We start from the raw sequence: 22,180 nt of genomic DNA on the forward strand, positions 1-22,180 counted from the left end.
AATATCCTTATGAGGACAAGGCTGGCACAGGTCCACAATGGCATATTTGGCAGCTGCCTTGCCAGTGAGGACGTGCTTAGCTCTGAACTACCCACCACATGTCTCTTGTTTCCTGGGGGGGGGGGGGGGGACATGGGGTGGGGAGGGAGTTTGGAAATAAGCCAAAGGATGCCAGTCTGCTTGTCACTACAGTACTGCACCGATTCCACTGCTTGCAGAACAGCTTGGTTCTTTGTTCAGTCCAGAGCTCTGTTTTCCTTGCATCTGCCTATTCTGCCATAAATTAGGCAGAGAATGTTGTGGCAGATTGACCCTATCATTTTCTTTCCTTCTCAGTAGTGATCATCCTGTGTGCTTAATCAGATGGTTTCTCTGGAGGGGGAAGAAAAAAAAAAAAAAGCATAGTCTAATTTAAGATGCATCGTAACCCACAAGCATACGCAATAGCAGCAAGTTGAAGTACTGCAGGCAATCTGAATTCCAATATTTCTAACCGTTCCTTTCAAGTGATCAAATTTCCAAACTCATCTTGAAGATGTTACATAGTTATTTTAAAAAGACAAAAAGTAAAATTAGGGGAAAAGGAGAGAATTTAATATATGACATTATATTGACCTTTTATAGTGCCTTGTCTCTGATTTTTGTTGTTAATGCTACTGGTTATTCCATTAGCTTTAGTAACCGGTTACCTTCAGTGCCAATCAGACACTATGGAGAAACTGAACGTGCAATCCAGTGGGTTTTGCAGCTGTCTTTAAATTTCGGACACAGGCATGAGGGTTCCAACTTCTGCTCTATGTCAGAAAAACAACAACAGTGTAACTAGGTCAGAAGAGGCACATCTCTAGACCTATCTGCTGTTTCTGTTGGATTAGTAGGATACCTAAGGAAGAGTGCAAGGTGATTACATAGTGATATTTTCATGATATGCTCCTTCAGCCTCCCAGTTTATGTAGCTCAGAAAATTCTTGTACCACGGGTTGTCATTGGCTCATAATTGATTTTTGTTCTAATCATTTCACTAACTGTATGTTGAATCTCTGTAGATTTTAGCAGGCAATCCTATGCTTACGGGATTATAAGCAAGGTATTTCAGAGTATCTATTGTGTGAAGTACTTCCTTTGATTCCCCTGCCCCTCAAAGTGCAGTAGAAGCAGATCTGTAAAGCAAAACAGTTCATGATGAGTACCCATCACCCGCAGAGTGCTCACTTCAGGTGTTTTATTTCAGAGTAACTCTAGTCTGGCTTCCTGTCATGCAAGCATCTACTAGAGCTTGGAGTACATTTTTTGGTTTAGTTTCATCAAAAATGAATTCAGTTCTGTGCACTCTAAGACCAGACATGAACCAAGGCTTATAAACAAGGATGTCTAGAAGTTTAACTTGAAAAGCCCACATCTGATTCAAACTTAAAACACTGATGTAGGCGCATCAGCTGAAGTAGTTAACTGCTGTCTAATAAGAGGCCTTGAGGAACTTGGCCCAGTAACTCCACAGAAGCATAATCCAGCAGAGGAAAGGAAATTGAATTCACTGAACAAGTAGTCCAGTAAGTACAAGGAAGGACTCAGTAAATGAGATAAAACTTCACCAGAGAAAAATGCATGACTAATGGCAGACATATAATTTCCAATTAAATGGTACAAGATTTCCAAATTTAGAAGCAGATGAGGTAGGATCTTGTAAAGTGAATCACTTCTGGACATTTAATCTGTAAATAATTTTTTATATACAACAGAAGAACTGCAGAAAGTTCTCAATTTCTTCAAAATCATTGTTTGTGAAATGGGTTTGTCTCTTAATAAAATTCATTAAGAATGAGAACAAATATATCACTACAATTATGAAGGAAAAAGACAAAGTAATGTCCCATTAATGAAAAGTGTGTTTCATTAATGCAGAAGAAAATGTAGAATTAAAATTTAAAATTAAGTTTTTTACAGAGGTACTGCTGAAAATCAAAAGTCTCTTACCTTGCATAGTGAGAGAAGAAGTAAAATGTAATAAACTCTGGTCCCCTGATGACACCTTTACAGACTCGTCTAAACAGATATTGTGACTTTTGCACATATAAGACAAGAGAGGTTACTTTGAGATGCATATGAAAAATGGTGTTGGTGGTGCAAGTCCTGAATCAAGTCCATCAGTTGTAACTCTGCAATTTTAGTGTTTCACTACTCTTTTCTTTTGAATCATTTTTATCATGGTTATTCATAAGATTTTATTCTAAAATGCTAATCATTACCATATAATAGTACCAACTTGATGCATGTAATAACTTTAAATGTAACGCATTTTCCTGTACTTACGTCCTTACACATGTTGTGAATTTAAAAGTATAACGTAGTATGTTTATTTTTAGTACACCTCCTGATAATCTCTCAATTCAAGAATTTCAGAAGAATGAGAGTGTTGATGTTGAGGTAAGGAGACTATAACAAATACACTGCTGAACGTAACGAGATGGTGACATTCACAGACTGCACTTGGTTCTGAAATAATTTCTTGAAAAGTTACTCGTTCATTATTTTTTCTGTGATACTGTTTTCCTTTTTGAAAACAAGACAGGAAATTCATAGGCTTGAAATTCAGCTGCTGCAGAGTTATGCAAAGAGTAGGAAGCGGCACTCCAAAACCTACTTCTTGTCCACTCAAGTTCAAAGCTAAACCAGAATGTGTTTCTGCCTCTAACCCCTTACCCCATTCTTATTATGTTATTGCCAAGCAATTACACAGGTAATTGTAAACCCTGGAGTAACCTGACAAACCTAAAGTGAGTGCTTTCTGCGTTGAGAGGGGCATTTAGTCAGCAACGATGTTGTTGCCCTCCAGATGTGTTCTCAATACTGAAAAGCTTGTGCATAAATGAAGAAATGATGTCTTGTTTGTGCAACATGGAGATCACTGTAATTGTGAAAGAGATCGTGTTTGGTTGGATAAAGCGGAAGAAGATGAAGAGAAGATACTTGGAATGAAGAGGGACTGGTCCCCTTTCACTCCAGGACAGAGAGATGGAGCAGACCAGGGCTTAGGGGTGCAAAGGAAAAGGAGTTGCAGAGAAGACATGGCAATATCTGTCAGTGTGATTGCCTGTCATCTCTCCAGAGTGGCAGCTGGAACACAGAGATTTCTGGATGAAAAGCAGGAGCGGTTCTGTCTGCAGTGAGCAGAACTCTGAGACCTAATGCATTCATTTATGGAGATCTAAACCCACTTTGTTCCTGAATGGGAGCATCAAGACTAGGGAAAGAAAGCATTTCGGTTACTGTGCATTGCCTTAAGCTTGTTTAGACCATTAACTCACTTGTTCTGCTTGGGGGATGTCACACCTAAGCATGTGATAGATGTGTTAATGTCATAGTGAGGGTGTTGCTTTGGGTGGAGGGAGAGGGAGATTCCTAATGTTGGATCTTCTCTTTCCAAAACCATAAATTCAATTTGAAGAATATACTTCAAATGTCAGTGGAGATCTGAGTGATAACTGCTTCAGAAACTCTGATAAAAGTGGGGGAAAAAGTTTAAACTTGAAATAATAATGTTACATGCAAGACTACAATTTTTGGACATATCTGCAAATTTTAAAAGCTAACATTGGAAGATTTTGTGAAGTTTTGTTAGGCATGTCTCTTGTTTAATGTTTCTGTCTTCTTGATACTAAAATTACAACTTCAATATTCAGAACACTAACATAAATATATTTAATTTATTTTAGGTGGTGCAGCTTATCAGCACAGAGATACTGCCATATGCTAATTTTATTCCTAAGGAATTTGTTGGTCAAATAATGACTATGCTCAATAAAGGCTCGATACATTCTCAGTCATCCTCCTTTACAGGTATGGTACCTGAATGACAAAAGATATGATGTTTATATCTACTAGAAATTAATGAAAATGCTGAGAACACTGATTCTGATAAAGACTTGAAGTTCCATGGCATGTATGTTTGATAGCCACCTTGTTTTTATAAACCACATTTTATTTCATCAACGTTGCTAAGCATTCCTTGCAATTTTAAAAAAAAATTATTTCCTTACTTCTTGGTCAGTAGCATATATACTATTGTACTTATGTTACTTTATATTTTCTACATAGTTTGTTTCGCATTGTGCCAGGTGAAATAGTTCTAACAATAATTTCAGACAATTGTAAGACAGACAATGTGTTGCATATTTTATCTTCTATTTTTGGAACTATTGTGATTGTTGCACAGTCACCTTTTCTTAGAATGTATTCTTAATATTTGTTCTTACCACTGATCATCTTTGTTAATACTAGAGGAGCGATAACCTTTTTTGCAAAATATAATAAACTGATTGAAATGCAACATTTAGTGTATTGGCACACACACTGCACAATTAAATACGACATTTTATTTTGACAGAAGCTGAAATAGATATTCGAATGAGAGAGGAGTTTTCTAAGGTGTGTTTTGAAACACTGCTCCAGTTTTCATTCAGTAATAAAGTCACAACTCCTCAGGAAGGCTACATCTCTAGAATGGCACTTTCTGTGCTGTTGAAAAGGTCACAGGATGTATTGCATCGCTACATAGAAGATGAGAGATTGAGTGGCAAATGTCCTCTTCCACGGTATGTATGTTGTCTCTAGGAAATGAAAGGTATTGCCAGTTCTTTGTGAGAAGAAGGTTGCATTCAAACTATGACCCAGTCCTTAAAAAAACAGTGTTGGAGGGGTGTGTGTGAAATTTAAAGCCAGGGAAATGTTTGTGAGGAAGATATTTCAAAGAAAATGTTGATACTATTTGTTTATTGAAAAAGCTTTCAATAATAATGGTGTATTCAGTGCTGTCACATAGACAACAGGAATGTGACTTAGTAACTAACATTTTCAGTTAGTGAAACAATGTTTCTGATATCTGTAACATAATATTTCTGAGATCTGGTTTCCCTTTATTCCCAGTAGAGCTATGTATAGTTTCTAAATTTCGAGGTCTCCTCGAAAATAAGATAAAATATCCAAACAGCAACATTGTGAATCATTACTGGAGTAATTGGTCTCAAAACAGAAAAATTGACCAAAGTACTAGGAAATTCTTTAAAGTGTGAAATTATTTAAATTTCACTTAGCTCCTGAAGGTTTTGATCATGAGTGATTAACCTGATTATTTTCATGTTAATTATATATGTGAGTATTTTCAGATTGAGATGTGTATGCTGTTACTGTTTCCAGTATCAAATTTGAATCTGTCTTAGCTGAGACACCAGCAATGATGGTGGGAAAGTTAAAGACAAGTGATAAGCTTAATTTCTAAATATCCTTCTTTTTTTTTTTTTTTTTTTTCGGTAGGCTTCATTGCAGCTGTTTCCATTACATGGTGGTGTTTGTTTTTTTTTTTTAATGTTGTGTAAGTTTCAAAGAAAAATTGTATTCCTGAGACAAAAATGAGTAGCTGACTGTTTGCATTTTTCCCTTTGTAGGCAACAAGTAACAGAAATAATATTTGTTTTAAAAGCCATCAGTACTCTCATAGATTCACTTAAGAAAACTCAACCTGAAAATGGTAAGTTAGTTAAACAACATGGTTCTAAACAAGATAGCATTATATCTGACACAGATATTTGTTCTTTCTTGTAGTAATTTTCACACAAATCTGAAAGAAAAATGTAATCTGTAAGATTCAGTATTCTATAATTCTGTGTATACATAGGTGGTAGGTAGACAAAAAAACGCCCACAAAACCACAAAGTTTTTCCAGTATACCTAAAAGTATAAGGTCCTAAGGTATGTTTAATAAAATAGAGAATTTCAATTTATGGTGTCTTTTGTTAGAGCTTGCTGTCTTCTAAAAACAAACAAAAAATTTCCATAAAATGTTAATAGAATTCTTAAATATACGTAGCCTTTCTAGATCCTTTTTCTTCTCACGATACCTTTATAGATCTCTGTGGATCATGTTCACATCGGTGCACTCTGCAATTAAAGGGGTGTACCAGTTAAACAAATGGGCAGGCTGTTAGATACTTAAACTTGCAGCCTTGCTTTCCCTCTCTCTCTGCTCTAGCACCTCCTGTCCCCCATATTCAGAAAGATGCCTTAGCTCATTGATGCCCAAGTAAATGGTTGACAGATGTATTTGAAGGGCTGAATTAGATGGAAGACCTCAATTTTATTTATAGTCATGCATCCCGTTCCTCCTCTAAGCTGCACCTACTGTATGCACAGAGTTCCCACTGGAAAACTTAGGAGTCTTAGTTTAACCAGCTGTATTGGACTCTGCAACTGTGACAGAATTGCATATACAACATTCCCTCTACCTCCCTGCTTTTGATATTATGAGGAACAGAAAAAGCCTTTGTCAATCCTGAAACAAACTCAGCCTTTGCAGAAAGACACAGGCAGGTGGGTTTCCTGAAAGAGGCAGTGCCTTACTCACAGCATCAGTGAGCAGCCAGGTTTATGATAATGTGGTCTCCAAGGCTGATGGCAAAAGGCTGAAGGCAGAACTATGCCAGGATACATAAAGTCTTTTGGTGAGCCCTGAAGTACTACTTTGGGGGGCCTTTCTCTTAGAGGGGTAGAGCAGCCAACTCAGCTGGACTGTTCCCCACATCCCTCTTCCTGCAGAGAGAAATTCTTCATCTGGTCCATACATGGCAGTGATTGCCAAACCTCCTGCATACTTTCTTATGAAGAGAACTACTGGACAATGTAGAGAATCACTTTACTCCCACTTCTTCTAGCTTTTAATAATTTTATTTCTTTAAGAAAATTATTAATGTTGTCTGAAATCAGGGGTTTGTACTCTTTTGAAAACAGGGCTAAACCAGAGCTAAGCAAGGAAGAGATATAATAAATAAGATTTGTGCTACAATGTTTAATTTCACAATGGATATTTTTGTGTCTTGGTCCAGCATTTCTCCCTCTGCTTTCTATAGCTCTTGTAATCTGGAATAATTTGAAATTAATAAAGGCCTCATTGCTGACAAATTTCCAAAAGCAAAATGTGCATCCAATTCAATTTTCTGTCAATAGCTGCGAAAAGCAGACAGAAAATGTGTGTGTGGGTTATGGATTTAGTAAAAGTAGTATCTTCAATTTGTCACTTGTTCATCCAGAAAACACAGTGAATGACTCCTCTGTAGAGCACAGGTGTGTAGCACCATGCTATAGATATCCCATCTGGCTTCCAGCTGCTGCCGCAAAAAAGAGTGTGGCTCTCCTGCAAAAATCCTCCATCATATCTGAGAGCCTAGTGCAGATGTCGTAGCGGCTAGATTGCACTAGGTACCTATGTTTAGGCACCTGAATGTGTCCTTATTTATACAGGTATTGAAAAAAATCTGCTGTAAGAATTTGGACAGGAGCAAGTGATTCAGTCTGTTCTTTTCATTGCAGTTGATGCGAACACATGGGCGCAAGTTATTGCCTTGTACCCGACTTTAGTAGAATGTATCACCTGCTCATCCTCGGAAGTGTGCTCTGCTCTGAAAGAGGCTCTCGTTCCCTTTAAGGACTTCATGCATCCACCAGCATCCAAGGTACAGAATGGAGAGTCTTGACCCCATAAACATTTTTTTATTATTTTTGAAGGAAAAAAGTATCCAGCAATGTTTGTTCCCGAGTGAAGTTTCTCTGAGATCTCTTGTGAATAGTACTTTGGCAACCAGGGCTGACTGCCTTTTAACTGTACTAACAAGAGCTCAGTAATTCATGAATACAGGCTATCTCTCAAAGGTTCCAGCGTGAGTAGCAGTGCAAACCTTTAATAAATTTAACTGAATAGTTGGAATCATTTATAATCTAATGTACTTGCTACAGTATCTTGAAGTGGTGATTGAAAAGTGGGCTTATGTACAGCTTGTTGTGTATGTGTTAATGATGTAATTAAAAATATTTCAATTCAGTCAGATTTATTAGGCTGGTGTTTTGCACCCTTTTTTTGAAGTACGAATTGTACTAAAATTTTATGCAAGATGGTACTGTAACATTCCATATATCTGTAACCAGCCTTTGTAAACAAAGGGAACTGATATACTTGTGTGTATAATAAATGGTACAGTTCTGTATAAAATAGTTGCATTTATTATTTAAATTCTTTTTAAAATACTGATAATGTTAAATGCTTGAAAATGTATTTATTATGAATAAGTTGTATGCTTGCATTTTTACTTACAGTTTGCCTTCTAAATTGCCAGATATGCTCATTCATATCTGCTCATGTTGTTAGTTTTTGCTTAATTGAATGTATCTTCTCTGTGGCCATTGGACATCTAACAAAGGGTCATATGACAAAAGATTGCAGGAAGCAGTCAGTAGTCTGCTGATCTCAAAATAGTTGACCTGAAATAAGTTGGAATATGCAGAAATCCGCTGTAGCACTTCAACACTACCATACCTCACTTCATAATGTATTTGTTGCAAGATGTTTGTCCTACTCAACTCTATCTGTTTTTCTAGTTGCAGCCTTGCTTTAAAAAAAAAAATACATATTTGAGGGTTGTTAGCCTTTTTTGACCTTCTTGGCAGGTATCACAGTCTTTGAATCGTGACCCAAGAGAGGTGATTTCAAATATCTGAAATACTTGGCTGTAATATTTTGTTCAATAATATTAAGTGCTTTGTTTTGTACTGTCTTTTCAACCCAAACAAATTGTTCTAATCTTTTAATTATAAACTGTGTCTGATATAAAACCATGAGAAGTGTATTTTTGAAGACAGTTACTCATTTAGAAGTGCGGTAAAATTTGTCATGAAGTAAATTGAATTTGTTTCACTTTCACGTAATACACAATCAAAGCAAAACACTTTTAATAGTATTGTTTTTAAAGTTTGTGACTTAGCACTTAAACTCTAATTAATTATGATTTCAATGATGTTTCACCTGTATTCATATATTTTTAACCTGTGATGTGAAAGCACAAAGGCCAAATGTAAAAGAAAAAAAACAACAAACCAACAAAAGAGACAGGTGCCTTTCTGTAGAGTTCAGAATTTCAGAGCTTACCTTTAGGTTTTTGTTCCTTAAAATCTTTTGTAGATATTAAAAGAGATTATCATGCATAAGAAATGGTATTATATCTGTTTGCTTTACACTTCCCTGGCTAACAGGACCTTGATTGGTACGTGCAAATAGATGTGGAAGTTGTAGGAGCTTCAAGTTGAAGTTGTGATGAACTGGCCAGGTTAGAAATACCCTGCGTGAATAACGCTATACAAGCACAGCTTTGAACATCTTGCTCCCATAAGGCTCCAGTTTATGGTCCTTTTTAAAAGCTTTCTGTTTCAAAGTACAGTAAATATTAAAGGGGCTTCAAGATCTTGCACATTGCTCTGTGACCAAAGTTGGATGGAACTTAATCATCAAGTGTGGATAGTTTTTACAGAACACACAGTTTACATTAAGGAAACAAATGGTTCCCATTAATAGAATTTATGTCAAAATAGCTCCTTTGGAGGAGCCGTTCCAGTATAATGCAGAACTGGGTCCCACATACAGATACCAATATTATCCATACTCTGAAAGTGAAAACCTGGCAACCGCTGTCATAATTAGTGGGAGATAGTCAAGGTCTATGAGGTCATTAAAGAAACAAAGTGTAGGACAGGAAAAAAGGGTATTAATTTGGTTTGGAATACATTATCTTCACTGGAATTTCTGGAAAGAGGTGTGCAGACCAAACTGTGGGTGAGTTTGTTTCTAATTAGTTTCTAATTGGTTTTTCAGTGATAACACAGATGCATTCTGTCCAATAAAACAAATCCTCAGCTTTGTGCATATTTAAAAAGAGGTTGTATAAGTCTTTCCTGACTCTCGATCTTAGACTACTTTACCACCTATGGACATTAATCTTCAAAAGGTTTTGAAATAAACTACCAATTAACTAACTTTCCTTCCTTTCCTCTTAATTACGAAATGAATAATATCTGTGCTATTTGAGGCATGTTTTGAACATGCAAGCTGATGTTGACCATATTCAAATCGCTTTCTTGTAATTTGTATAAATAGTTGAAGAACTAAAACCAAAGCTACTTAGTTTAGAAAAGAGGAGGTTTGTTAACTACTTTTGTCTGTGAATAATGATTCCCTTTACTGTGCCTTCTTGTCCAGCACTCAAATATTTCTTCTAACTTGAAGTATCAATTTCTTTTTTCTATTTTTACTTTTTGCTAAATACTTTTAGGGCTGCTTTAATGCAAACACCATTTTTTAATATTTAAATTTCACATTTTTACATGTTTCTAGCAAGGTAAATCTTGTTCCTGAAGAAATTTCATGTAATTTAATGTTACCTATTGAGCAGCCCCATTTCCAAGTTCTCTTCAAGTCTGTAGGGTTGCTTAGCCATGACCATTGCCTTAATGTACACAAGGATTTAAGATTACATAGTAACCCTCAAGCTGAGAACTTCTTATAAAAAGTCTTATTCTTACAAGTAACCTCCAGTAGTTATTTGCTTATCATCCAGAGATGTTTATCTAACCAGATATCCGTTTTGTTCCCTTGTACATGTGCCTGCTTCCCTCCCTGTTTTATTGGAGAAGTGTGGAATGTTACTGGACATTAAGCCATATGAAATACATGGTCACTGTTAGTTATTTGCAAGAGCAAGTAGGTGTATGTCTGAAACTTCAGTAGTTAATCATCATATTCTGCAGATGTTTGGGGTTGGTTTCACCCAGGTTGAGTTGTTTCTTCTTGCCAAACAGCAAACCTTCTGATAGCTGGCCTTGAACTCTTCAGGCAAGATATTTTTAGTGAGGTTAATGCCTTTCTTTTCCTCAGCACATGGCAGCTACAAGTCCTAGTCATCAGTGTATTCTCCAGCAATTCATTTAGAATTTCAGGATACTAGTGTTCTTGGAGGGGAAAAAACCCAACATGTTTTCTCCTCATCTGTTTCTCTACAGCTCAGTTATGTGTCTTTCACTAGTTGTTCACCTCAAAACTGCACTTGCTACTCATTTCCTATGTAAGCAGGCATCTTCTACAACATCTAAATTATTGTTAGCAGAAATGCCCCTAGTTTCCAGGGTTGCAGAAATTTCAGAAAATAAAATACACTATATGTATTTTCTGTTCATCTGTTCTGATCTTTCATTCTGTCATTACTCTCCCTGTCATTTTCCAAGGGGTAAGGGGAGTATCACAAAATGTTACTGCTTGTGTACACGTGCATACTATGTGCATAGTGTTGTGAAGGAGTCAGCTATGAAAATGTGACTTGTGTGGTACCAATGAATAACATTTTTTTCCCCCTTTAGCTTAGTGAACTAAGATTGTGTTGCTTTAAGAATTCTCAGGAATGTCTTCTAGTCTTATCAAGAAAATATTCTGTGATAATATAGGGTGCTCATTATGAGCCTGGTTTGGTACAAAAAAAAACATTCAATGATTAGTGTTTGCACATGCAGGTGAAATTCATAATTTTCATCTCTAGCATCTTTGGGTAAAAATGCTTAGGTAGGGATGCAAACTGTTTGACACCTCACTGATTCCTGCAGCTTACTAAATAACTCTGTCTATTACAAGACTAACAGGATACAGACAGTTTTTCCTGGCTGCAGGTTATGAATAAATTTAGTGAGTAAGGTCTGTGCAGTATTTAGTTTATCTCAAGTCTCAGGAAAGAGCTCACACAGAGAGCTTCAGTAGGACTTGTGTCCCAGCATATAAGCACGCTTCCTGGATAAGAATACTTTCCTTACATGAAGGTTGCATCATATTTTAAGAACTCATCAATTGTAAATCTTGTTTCATAGCTGAGTTGTAGTGTTCAGATTTATGCCATCTTCAAGTATCTGCTGTCTAATTTAGGACAATGTTACACTCTCTAGGAACCAGTTGCTGGGATCAAGAATGACTACATCGGCAGCGCGTGAGAAAAAAAAATGATGGTTTAAGACAATTTGTGTGAGAGAGTTAAATTAAATATTCATGATTGTTAGGGTGGAGAGAGAACATCAAAATAAAAATCACTGAAGAAGGCAGACTCCAGAAAATTGATAGGTCAGATCTCACAGAAGACAGGTCTGAGGTAAGAGAGGAACTGAGGAGATAAGGCAGTTCCTTGGAGACGCAAAGGTCATGACTGAAAGTATATCCCAGTGCAGGAGAGGGAGAGGAGCTGTAATAAGAGACCAACTCAGTTAAATGAGGCATTTCATTGACTTCAGACACAAGGAGGGGAGGCCTACAGAAGGTGGAAATTCAAATACCACTAGAGAACAGTGTTAACAGAGAGGGATGAAAGTAGATGAGATACAACTGTCAACTGACAGAGAATAAATACAAAAGTAGTAAAAGATTTGTGCTAACAAAAGTGCAGACTACTTAAAAGAGGATGGCTATTGACATACCAAGTGATTGTGTGTTTGGTTCAGATTTGCAATTCGTGTGTTGAATTTTTTGGTTTGTTATAATCATGACTGATCCAAAAAGTCAAAAACCAACTGCTAGTATATTGCTCATGCAATTGATATGAGCGACAAAGGTTGAAGAAGCTTACCTAGAAAAACAGGATAGAAAATAGTTACATGTTGGCAAATTGACTGGGCCTGTAGAATTTCTTCCTGATATTTAAATAACTAATCTAAAGAACTTCAGCATTTTTAAGATCATCTTTGAAAACTAATGTAAAACAAGAGAAGTACCAGATGACTAAAAAAAAAGCAAAAACAGTGCCGTAACTTTTTAAAGATAAAATAAAGAAGATGGAAATTATAGATCAACTGGCCTGCCATTGATTCTTCCCCCCCTGCCCCAGCTCCGACAAGTAAAAATTAAAATCAGTTACTAGCATCAGCAAGATATCCATGACATGTACAACTGATAGGTATTTGCTATGATTAAGCCACATAAACCCAGTCTAATTTCTTTCTATGAAACAGTGACAGATCTTGTGGATGGGGATAAGAACTAGTTGCTAAATCTTGATTTTTTTTTTTTTAGTAAGGCTTTGGACACTGTTTCACATGACTCTCTCATAAGTAAACCAGGGAAACAAAGTCTAGCCGATCAGACAGGACTCTAAAAGCAAATATTAGTTGATCAGAGTGCGCAGATTGGGTTTCTACATGTAGCTTCTCTGAATATAATATAAGGATAAGAGAGCGTGCTTACTAAATCGGTAGTAAATTGACAGATATATTACAAGTATGCTAGAAAACACGATTATAATTCAGCATCTCAACTGGCAAAATGGTCTCCCAAAAACCAGGATGCAATTCATCAACATGACTGTAAGATGCTGCTGTTAAGCAGCAGTCAGCTTTTTCCATTTAATTTTGCCAGCTTGCTTGAATAGGAGACTTGAATTTCAAAACAGTTTTGATGGTTTTCCTTAGAAAATTGCTCCAGTGTTAAAATGGCTGTCAGTGCAAACAGCTGTCATTAACACCATCAAGAACTAGATCTGAAAACATGTTTTGCATCAGTTTCTAATAAAAGAAGTATAAAATAAGTCTTAACATCTTTTAAGCAATTGAAAAAATAAAATTTTGTATCAGCTTTTTAAACTGAGACATTTCTGTGCATAATTCATAATTTTATAACATTTAATCTAGACAATGATTGTATAATTGTCTTTAAAGCATCCAGTCAAAACTTTATTTAAATAAATCTTCATTTTTCAGTTATGTATCAAACACCTGATCTCTACTCACACCGTTTTAAAAGATTTCAACTAACAATGTATGTTATGTCTTAAAGAATTAAGGTGCGTATTAAAGACAGGATGGATTTTTTTGCAATAAAAATAGTACTGACTGATATTACCAGCAGAATAGGGGTTTTGTGTTGCATTGAGGAATGCATCAAATAGAACTACCATGCATTAGTTACCATCCACTTTCTGATTCAGAATGTAATAGTCCTTGTGTCCTAACAGCTGGGCAGTAACATGCTAAAAACTGATCTTCATATTTCTGAGGTCCTTGTTTAAGCATTTATGTCTTGATTATGAAACAGATTTGATAAAAAGGATAAGATATCTGCGTGTTTATTATGCTAACTGCAGCATTTCATTAGCAACAGATGAGAGTGTTCATTGCTCGAATTTCCTTTATAATCTATGTTTAGAGGAGTTCTCAGATAAGCTTATTTTTTAAATCAGTATGATATGCTTTTCTCTCCATCTTAACATCTTTATTCCCATTGGTGGTCCACATGCCTACCTTAAGAACTTCTTAAGGAACCTCCTTTGTCAGCACCATAATCCTGTTTTCACCTGAAGCACGTTCCTTACGGAAAGGACAAGTTAAATACAGCTTCCATCTATTTCTTCAATAAAAAATACTGCAATGTTGAAACACACTCAAAGGCCTCAGCCCATACTGCCTGTCAGTTTAATGCTGTTGACCATTTTTTGGCCTTGTTTTCAGAAGGGATTGCCAATAGATAAATAAGCAAGAAAATCCCTTTTAAGTCAGGTTATCTGTTTGGCATCTTTGCAGTTTTGTTACTGAAGACCCCGATCTTCAAACTGGAATCATAACTGCTGCTGTGTACAGAATATCTGCCTTAGATTTGGCATGAGTCTCCACAACCAGTTGTATTTCCGAAGTTGACAGCTTCAAGACTGCAGAGGCTGATAAGGATAAAAGACTGTTGGAAACTTGAAACATGACATCACCTGGTCTGTTGTTTTCAATGTTAACTATTTCTTACTTGGAACTACTGAAGTTGCCAAGGAATTGCTGATTTTTCTGGCTTCCTTGCCAGAAGACTCACACTTCTTTCCCACAGCACATCACAGACTAATGCCTGGTCATGAGGGGAGGGACTAAGAGGCTCCATAGCAAAATGGCAGCCAAAACTCAATTGCTACCAACAGAGGACCTTTAAAAAGCAGGGACAGCAGTCTGGTTTTGATTGACTGCTCTTATGAGAAAACATGGAAGGGGACAGGAATATTATGTGCATAGTACTGCTGGCATGTATGTGTACAAAAAACTGGTTTCTGGAGTACGTCGCAACTATTACTTGCCGATCCTCTTACTGAACATCTGTTCATGCCTCAGGGCTTGGCGCTGTAGCATAATATGGTACTACCTTACCACTAAAATGAGCCCCAGAGTCTGCACATAGTACTGCCCTAGAACAAATGAGGAAAGATAAGTATTTATTTTAGAAAAGACTGATTTAAATATTTTTCTCTTAAAATATGAAATCAGTAAGCATTGTTATAGCTGTATGCACTATAATATCTTAAAATTTTAAGCGGTTATGTGTTGCCAAAGTCTTAAAGAGAATGCACTGAACTGATGAATGGAGTAGCACAAACCCTTCCTCTTTTATAGAGTAAGAATCAGGAAGCAAGTTTTTGAAGTGCTAGACCACAGTCTGATAGCAGTAGCTGCGTCTTGCAGTCCAATTTCACTTTAACCAGCTCAATTCAAACAACTAGTTCAAACTTGGAAATGGATGAGGGATTGAAAAAGCTTGGGTTTTTTTTTTCCCCTTCCATACATAGGATAGATCTGTGAAGGTGAAATCTGCTCTATCTAAAAGCTGAAGGCAGTGCCAGCCAGAAACAATCAGTTCTATCCTCTTTGTTAACAAGATGTATTTCATGAATGTATCCAATACATTTAAAAGAGTTCAATCTAAGAATTTTGAATGTTGTTTTTCATATTATTCTACTTTGCATCCAAATAGATCTCTATGGAAACTAATGAAGTGTTAAATAATCAAGAAAAAATGTACTCAACTATTTTCTGATATAATAAAATGTAGCATCTAATAAGATATAGAATTGTTAATTAGGTAAAATGTATTTCCTGGTTATAAAAGGTTGTCAATCTTAGTGCAATGACTATATTTAATTGCAAACAAACATTTAAATAATTACTAATGAGGTAATAAAATAATCTTTTAGGAGAGATAAATACAGATGCAAAATAAGGTTTAAAACATACTTCCCTGCTTATTAAAATCATTACTAAAAACAAGTCACTCTTGACAGAAATCATTCCTCCTGTAATCAGACTCATGAGAGGCAGTATGGAGTATTTCCTTTGAGAGGCGCAAGTTGGATTCCTCTTCTGAGATTTAGGTAACTAAAGTTTTGAGGTCTAGCCCAAGATTAAGTAGCCTGGCTTTCATTTGTGGCCAGGGAAGACAAATAGGCAGGCCTAGCAGGAGATCCACTGCATCCTAAAAGAGATCACTTAAGTTGCTCTGTGTTAGTGCCAGTTCTTGCTACAGGAGCATAGAACAACTACTTTTGTTTAGGCATCTGGTGCTTTGTGGGTTTTTTCAGTTTAGTTTAGACATCTCAAAAAGGGGAAGATGAATCTGCCAGTGGCTCAGCCAGCCACAGGAAATACAACTGACTTTGCTATTGCAATGTGCTGATGGTGCTGTAGGGTTTTTTTGAGCTCCCCTAAGCATTTTCTTGGGGGGGGGGGGGGGGTTGTGTTTTGGGTTTTTTTTGACATGTTCTTTGCAGGGGCCTGCTATGAAGCTTGGCTGGTTTTTTCCCCTTGTTGAGATTGTATTCAAGTATTTATTTGTTGTATCCTAGCTCTGCAAGGGACAACATGCTATGACTTCCTTGTAGTCATAGCATTAATCTAAATACTTAGATGAAGAGTCAAGAGCTCAGCAGTTACTGTTAGTGTAGAAAATAGAGCTCCTTTTGAACTTTCAAGTCTCCTTGCTGCTGATCTGCCTTGGTTTTCCATAGGTTCCCCAATTTGGATGAGTACATGACATTGTTGTCTTTGCGAACCGAGTAAACTGAACTCCACATTTCCAGTCCTGCTACACTTTTATACACTCCTTTGCAGAGAATTTTTCTGGTTTTTCTTCATACAATGTATAACTGCTGCTTTCTACCCAATTGTTTCAGGTCAGCAAGGTTAGAGTTGCTTCTGATAGTTATAACTTGGTGCTTGAATGCTTATTTTTGGCATTTAAATTTGTCATCTCTGAGGAAAAAGAGAAAACATTGGCTAGTAAACTTCTTTGAAAGTCATTGCACATTCACATTCACAGTAAACATGACTTGAATTACTGAAAGTAACTAAGGGCACTAATCTTCAAAATCTTTTTGAGCTTTGCTTTACAGGGCGTGGGACAGTGTGAGAGAATCACAAAGGTGGGTGGCTCCAACAAACATAAGGGTCTGGGAGCTTGCAGATCGGTACCTGCATCCATCTGCAGCCTTGCATATTTCCTAACCTTGTAGTTCCTTTTTCAGTGCTTTCCAGGATCTACATTAATAACTTCTGAGACTTCTAGAAGTGCTGATTTTCCTCATATAAAAACTGGAAACTCCTTGTCTAAGACTTCTAAATGTACTCTTGATGTTAAGATGGATTTCAGTCTGTTAATTAATGAATATGAGACACCTTAATTTATGAAAACAAGTCATTGAGACATGAAATAGTGATAGCCTTGTGTGAACTTGCTTTACATAATATAGTTGAAGGCCTTTGAACAGAAGGGAGCACAGAAAAAAAAAAGGTAAAAATTCACCCAGCGTGAACTAAAAACTTCAATATTCTAAGTATGGAGGATTTTTTTTCCACTATTAATACCTTTTGTAATGCAATCTTAGTTTAAATAAATCTGAAGGTTTTGATAGGAAAAAAAGGTGTGAAAATGTCTAGCTTTTGCTCTTTTTTTTTTTAACACTTAAAACTTTCCCAGTTTTAGATTGTGTTTCTTTCAGAATTGGGTTTTCAGGTATATGCCAACTTAACGGAGTAGGAATGGAACATACATTTCGTTAGTGCATCCATCTCTCTGTAGTACTTTGCCTCTCCTGAGCTGACCTCAGATTGCATAACAATTAAGTCTTACTGTCCCTGTGAGAAATAGTATTAGTCGGCTTTACAGAGGAAAACAGGAATTGGGAGAAAGTGGTCTGAAAGAGATCAAGCAGTCCCTGCCAGAACTAGAAGCAAAGGACTTGTGAGTTACCGTTGCTGCCATTTTCTCAGCTATAGAATGTCCTTTAACTTTTCAGTCAGTATCAAAAACATACGTACTTTATAAGCAGACAGAAACTCATGGCATATTTTCTCCAAAGAATGTCACTGGTTTAAATGTCTTTTAAATAAGAAATCAGCGATGTAATTATGCCTGATGCTTAATATAGGTAGCAACTTTAAAAACGGGGTACTACACGATCATAAAGTGTTTTGTCTCTTAAGACAGCAATGTTTGGGCTACTTTCTAGTGTGACTTTCTCAACTACAAATCTGTCCCAAGTTATCTCTAAAGGCATTGTATTTTATTCTCAACCCACGTTGTAGGTAGTTTTGTATTGGAAACTTCAAGGCTATTGTGTTTCATTTGAGATCTTACTGCAAACTGGGTTGTTTCCATATTCTGCATCCCTGGTGTTCATAGTCTTTGTAAACTGAACTATACTTTTTAACACTTGCAGCCAATTCCTCTTGTGTATTTGTAGGGGTTTTTTTCAACAGATTTGATCATAAAATCTGTTGGTGGTGAAGGCCAAAACAAACTTGATGAAAATGTTTGTGGTTGTAACTTTTGTGAATTTGTAATGAGGTTCACAGTCTACTTCTGGTATGAAGTAGTCGTCCTGAGGTCTGCTTCCATTTAGAAATAAGAGAGCTTCCAGGTTTATGTTTGTATTAAAAAAACAAACAAACAAAACCCTTTAGAGTGCAAAACTAATTAACTTTTAAAAGTTAAAGCCCAGAACCAAAGACTGCCCTGTTTACTCCGTACGTTTAAAGCCGGTGCCCTCCTGGCCCAGCACGCTGTGAGGGGAGGCGGTAGCTCTGCCGCCGGCGCTCACTCGGAGACCGTCACGCTGCACGAACGAAGAGCCGGTGCGAGCTCATCTTTACTCCTCTGACTAAAAGGCACAAGCAATCATAAAGTAGGCTGCCATTTCAGTGCATTCTCCGGCCAGGCCCGCCGGCCGTGGCTCCGATCAGCGCCGCAGCCCCCGGGCGGCGGAGCTACTCTTGCTCTGTCGTCCGCCCACAGCCGTAAAGGCTTGAGGTTAAAAAAGAGAAAAAGAAAAAACACCCTCAACAACCAGGGGGGAGAAGCCCGTCCCTCCTGCCGCCCCTCTCTCAGAACGCGTTTCCAATGAAAAAGCCCTAGCCCCAGGGCGCCTGTTCCACCCTCGCCCCGCCCCGCATACACTTCACGTGGGCCCCGCTGCAGAGCTCCGGATCGAGAGCGGGAGACTCTCCCGCTCCCGGCATCCCCCGGACTAGCGTAACTCCCTCCTGCGCAGTCCGGCGGGAATCGAAGGGAGAGCCGCAGAGGACTAACGCAGCGTCCGTCTGTGAATAGCGGTCTCCCGCCGTCCCGCGCCATCTTGAATACTAGCTGGGGGCAGCGTTCCCCCTCCCTCTTCAAGATGGCGCCGGTCGGGTGAGTGACATGTCCAGTCACGTGGGCAGCGGATGAGCCCCTCTCTCCCCCCGCCTTAAATGATCTCTATGGTTCAGCCGGACACACAGGCGGCAGCGGCGGCAGCGAGGGACGGGAGCCGCGGCGGGAGCGGGGCCGCGGCGTCCGCCCGGCGCCTCCTTTGTCTGCGGCCTCGGCAAGGCGAGCGCTTCCCCTTCCCGGACCCTCCGGGGTGCGCCCCGACGCCCTCGCCTGAGGGGTCGGCTCCCTCCTCCCTGCCGGGAGAGGCGGCGGGGGCTCCCCGCTGGGGTGGCCGGGGCGGGAGGGGTCCTTCCCCGGCCCCTTCGCCCTAGGCGGCAGCATGACGCGTGCTCGGGCGAGCGGGGCTGGCTCCGGAGCGCCCCGGCCCGTCGCCTCCGCCTCTCCGGGGAGCGGGGGGAGCGGGCGGACCGGCCTGCCGGGGCCCGGCGGGAGGTCAGCGGCGGACGGGCAGGGCGGGCTGCCGGTGGTGGCGGCGGCCGCCCCCCCCCCCCCCCTCCCCCGCCCCGCACCCCCTTCCTCTGCGGGCCGCCCGGGGCTGGCGGGGTGGCCGTGCTGCAGGGAGGGGTGGTGCGGTTTCTGCGGAGGGTGGCAAGGAGGGCGGCTGGAGCGGGCTGGGGGGGTCGGGTGTGTGTGTGCGGGGGGGGGGGGTGTCTGTCTGCTGTGTCTCTTCCTCCCCACCCCGTTCCTCTCCTTTTTTCCCTCCCTCCCTCCTTCCCCTCCCCGCCCCATCTGTTATAGGCTTGCGGAACTGTGGCTGTTTGAAATTAAACGTGATCTTTACTGTACCAGCTGGGGTCTGTAATGTATCTGATAAATGAAGCTCTTCCCGTCGGTTTCAGGTCATGCAAGGAAAAGGGCAAAGCTGGGGAGGGAGCTGGGCGGGGTTTCCCTTTGCCTTTCACAGTCAGGCGAGAGGAGTCTGGTTGATGTCTGCAGCAGATAAAGGAGACAAGAGGATCATCAAAAGACCCCACAGCCCTTTTATCTTTCTGCTGGTTTTCCCTCTAATTTCATTTATCGTTGCTGTGTTGTCTGTCTGCTTGTTTCCCCCTTCAGAAGGGGTCGGGTGCACCAGGGCCCTGGCTGAGGTAGTAGTTTGTGCTGTTGGTCGGGTTGTGACATTGCCCGCTGTGGAGATAACTGCGCAAGCTACTGCCTTGCTAGTGCTGGTGATGATCAGCTGCAGATGAAGACAATGACAATGGGAATCCCCTTTGTTTTGCCGGGATTGCATGCTGCTGAGGTGGCAACAATTACTTCTCCTCCTACTTCTGCAGAAGGAGTCTAGCCTTGGCCACTGAGATGTGTGGGGTTCGACCCTGTCAGTAGGATGCTGCTGCTTTTGCGGAGCTGGATGAAAAGCCATTAGGTTCACACTGTTTGGAGGGCACCTGAATTTGGGCTGAAGAGCAAGTGTCTGCATTTCTTCTTGCGCTTAGACCTTATTATTTACATGGCACCCTTGAAAGAGGTGGATTTTCTATTTTGTGAAGACAGAGATCAATGTCTGACTTGTATTTTCTGTGTTCTGAGCATGCAAAACTTGTATGTGTGATATTAAGTGTTCTTGTTTGAATGGTAAAAAATCTTGAATACTTATCTAACAAAAGCAAAAATATGTAATTACTGCTGTCCTTACTTTGCTAAGATAGTCTTTTTACAGTATAGTTAAGAAATTGTACTGCTTGGTGCTAACAGTTTTTTAGGTGAACTTCTGAGATTTTTTCCTGTATATTTTTACTTACTGTGGAAAAGCAAACCCATGAATCTTCTACTGTGAATTAATTAAAATTGCTGGTGTATTTATAGTGATGGCTAAAGGTATCATTGTCATGTGAATGTTAGTGTGTTGATCACTTATCACGATGGCTTAAACTTGGAATATATTAAAACCTTTACAATAAATGTGCATAATTGTCTCTTATGTTTTTAAAAATTAGAGTTAATTTTTCAGTCTTTATAAGACCTGACTATGAATAGGCTGTGGTTAATCTTTTGAGTTTGTAGTGAAAGTTAAAGCTCTGGCTAAACACTTGAAAATAAGTTGGTGTCTTAGTACTGCTTCTAATTCTCAGATCTAATATATTGATAATAGTGGGAAGAGTTGGGTGAAGTTACATATAGGTACCTTTGCCTATTTTTTGAATTGTTCGAACTCATTATGTGTTTAGAAGACATGGAAAGGTTGCTCTTGCACCTCTGTTGTAAAGTGCCTTGCAAAACATAGGGATCATTGTACTTGCTGACAAGTTTCAACTGAGGATGCTTTATTTCTACACTACGCAATGTGTTATTCTGATAATTCAAACTGTCATAAACTAAACTTTTTAAAAACTAGGTATTCTCATGCTTGCTAATAAACTAACACATTAAATGTTATTACTAGTAGACTTTCTTTAAAGTAAACCAGCGATCATAGTTGTTGACTATCTACAAATTTAGAACATACACTGTCTTTTTTTGCCCAGCTTAATTGGAAGGGGCAAAAGGATACTATAGCAGCCTGCTTTTCACATCCTAACAAATTGCACATCTCAAACAGAGACTCTTGAGGTTTGATCTGGAAGTTAGGGTGATATTTTCACCATCTACCTTTAGACATCTATTTTAGCTAGCTAATGTATTGCTACCTCTCTCCTTAGTGGAGGAGGCAGAGAGAGATGCCTGATGTAAATCGTGCTTTCAAGTGCCTTAGTATTATTTGATCTGAATTATCCTTTCAAGGAGCTTGTCTCTGTATGTTGATTGTAAGGGAGGTGAAGGAGCTTCAAGTGAGCTAAGTGCCTGTAGGTGGGTGGTGTGAAATTGTCCTCTCTGTTGCTTTACCTT

The 22,180-nt window shown here is 38.9% G+C and overlaps 1 protein-coding gene across 5 annotated transcripts in view; it reads left to right on the plus strand.

The window, feature by feature from the left end:
• MON2 (MON2 regulator of endosome-to-Golgi trafficking) overlaps positions 1-16,255 on the plus strand; it is an 82,991-nt gene extending 66,736 nt beyond the window's left edge. For 2 of the 5 annotated variants that reach the window (XM_075745375.1, XM_075745394.1), the window contains 5 exons: positions 2,364-2,424; positions 3,714-3,837; positions 4,385-4,592; positions 5,442-5,524; positions 7,360-8,723. In XM_075745375.1, coding sequence (XP_075601490.1) covers positions 2,364-2,424; positions 3,714-3,837; positions 4,385-4,592; positions 5,442-5,524; positions 7,360-7,523 — 640 coding nt within the window. In that variant the 3' untranslated portion in view covers positions 7,524-8,723. Of the gene's footprint in view, positions 1-2,363; positions 2,425-3,713; positions 3,838-4,384; positions 4,593-5,441; positions 5,525-7,359; positions 8,724-13,596; positions 14,264-14,415 lie in introns of those variants that run through there. The other 3 variants (XM_075745384.1, XM_075745360.1, XM_075745368.1) reach the window with 3 other exon arrangements.
• Positions 16,256-22,180: the final 5,925 nt, after the last annotated feature.

This window comes from Balearica regulorum, chromosome 1, assembly GCF_011004875.1.
Source record: "Balearica regulorum gibbericeps isolate bBalReg1 chromosome 1, bBalReg1.pri, whole genome shotgun sequence".
NCBI classification, from domain to species: Eukaryota; Metazoa; Chordata; class Aves; order Gruiformes; family Gruidae; genus Balearica; species Balearica regulorum.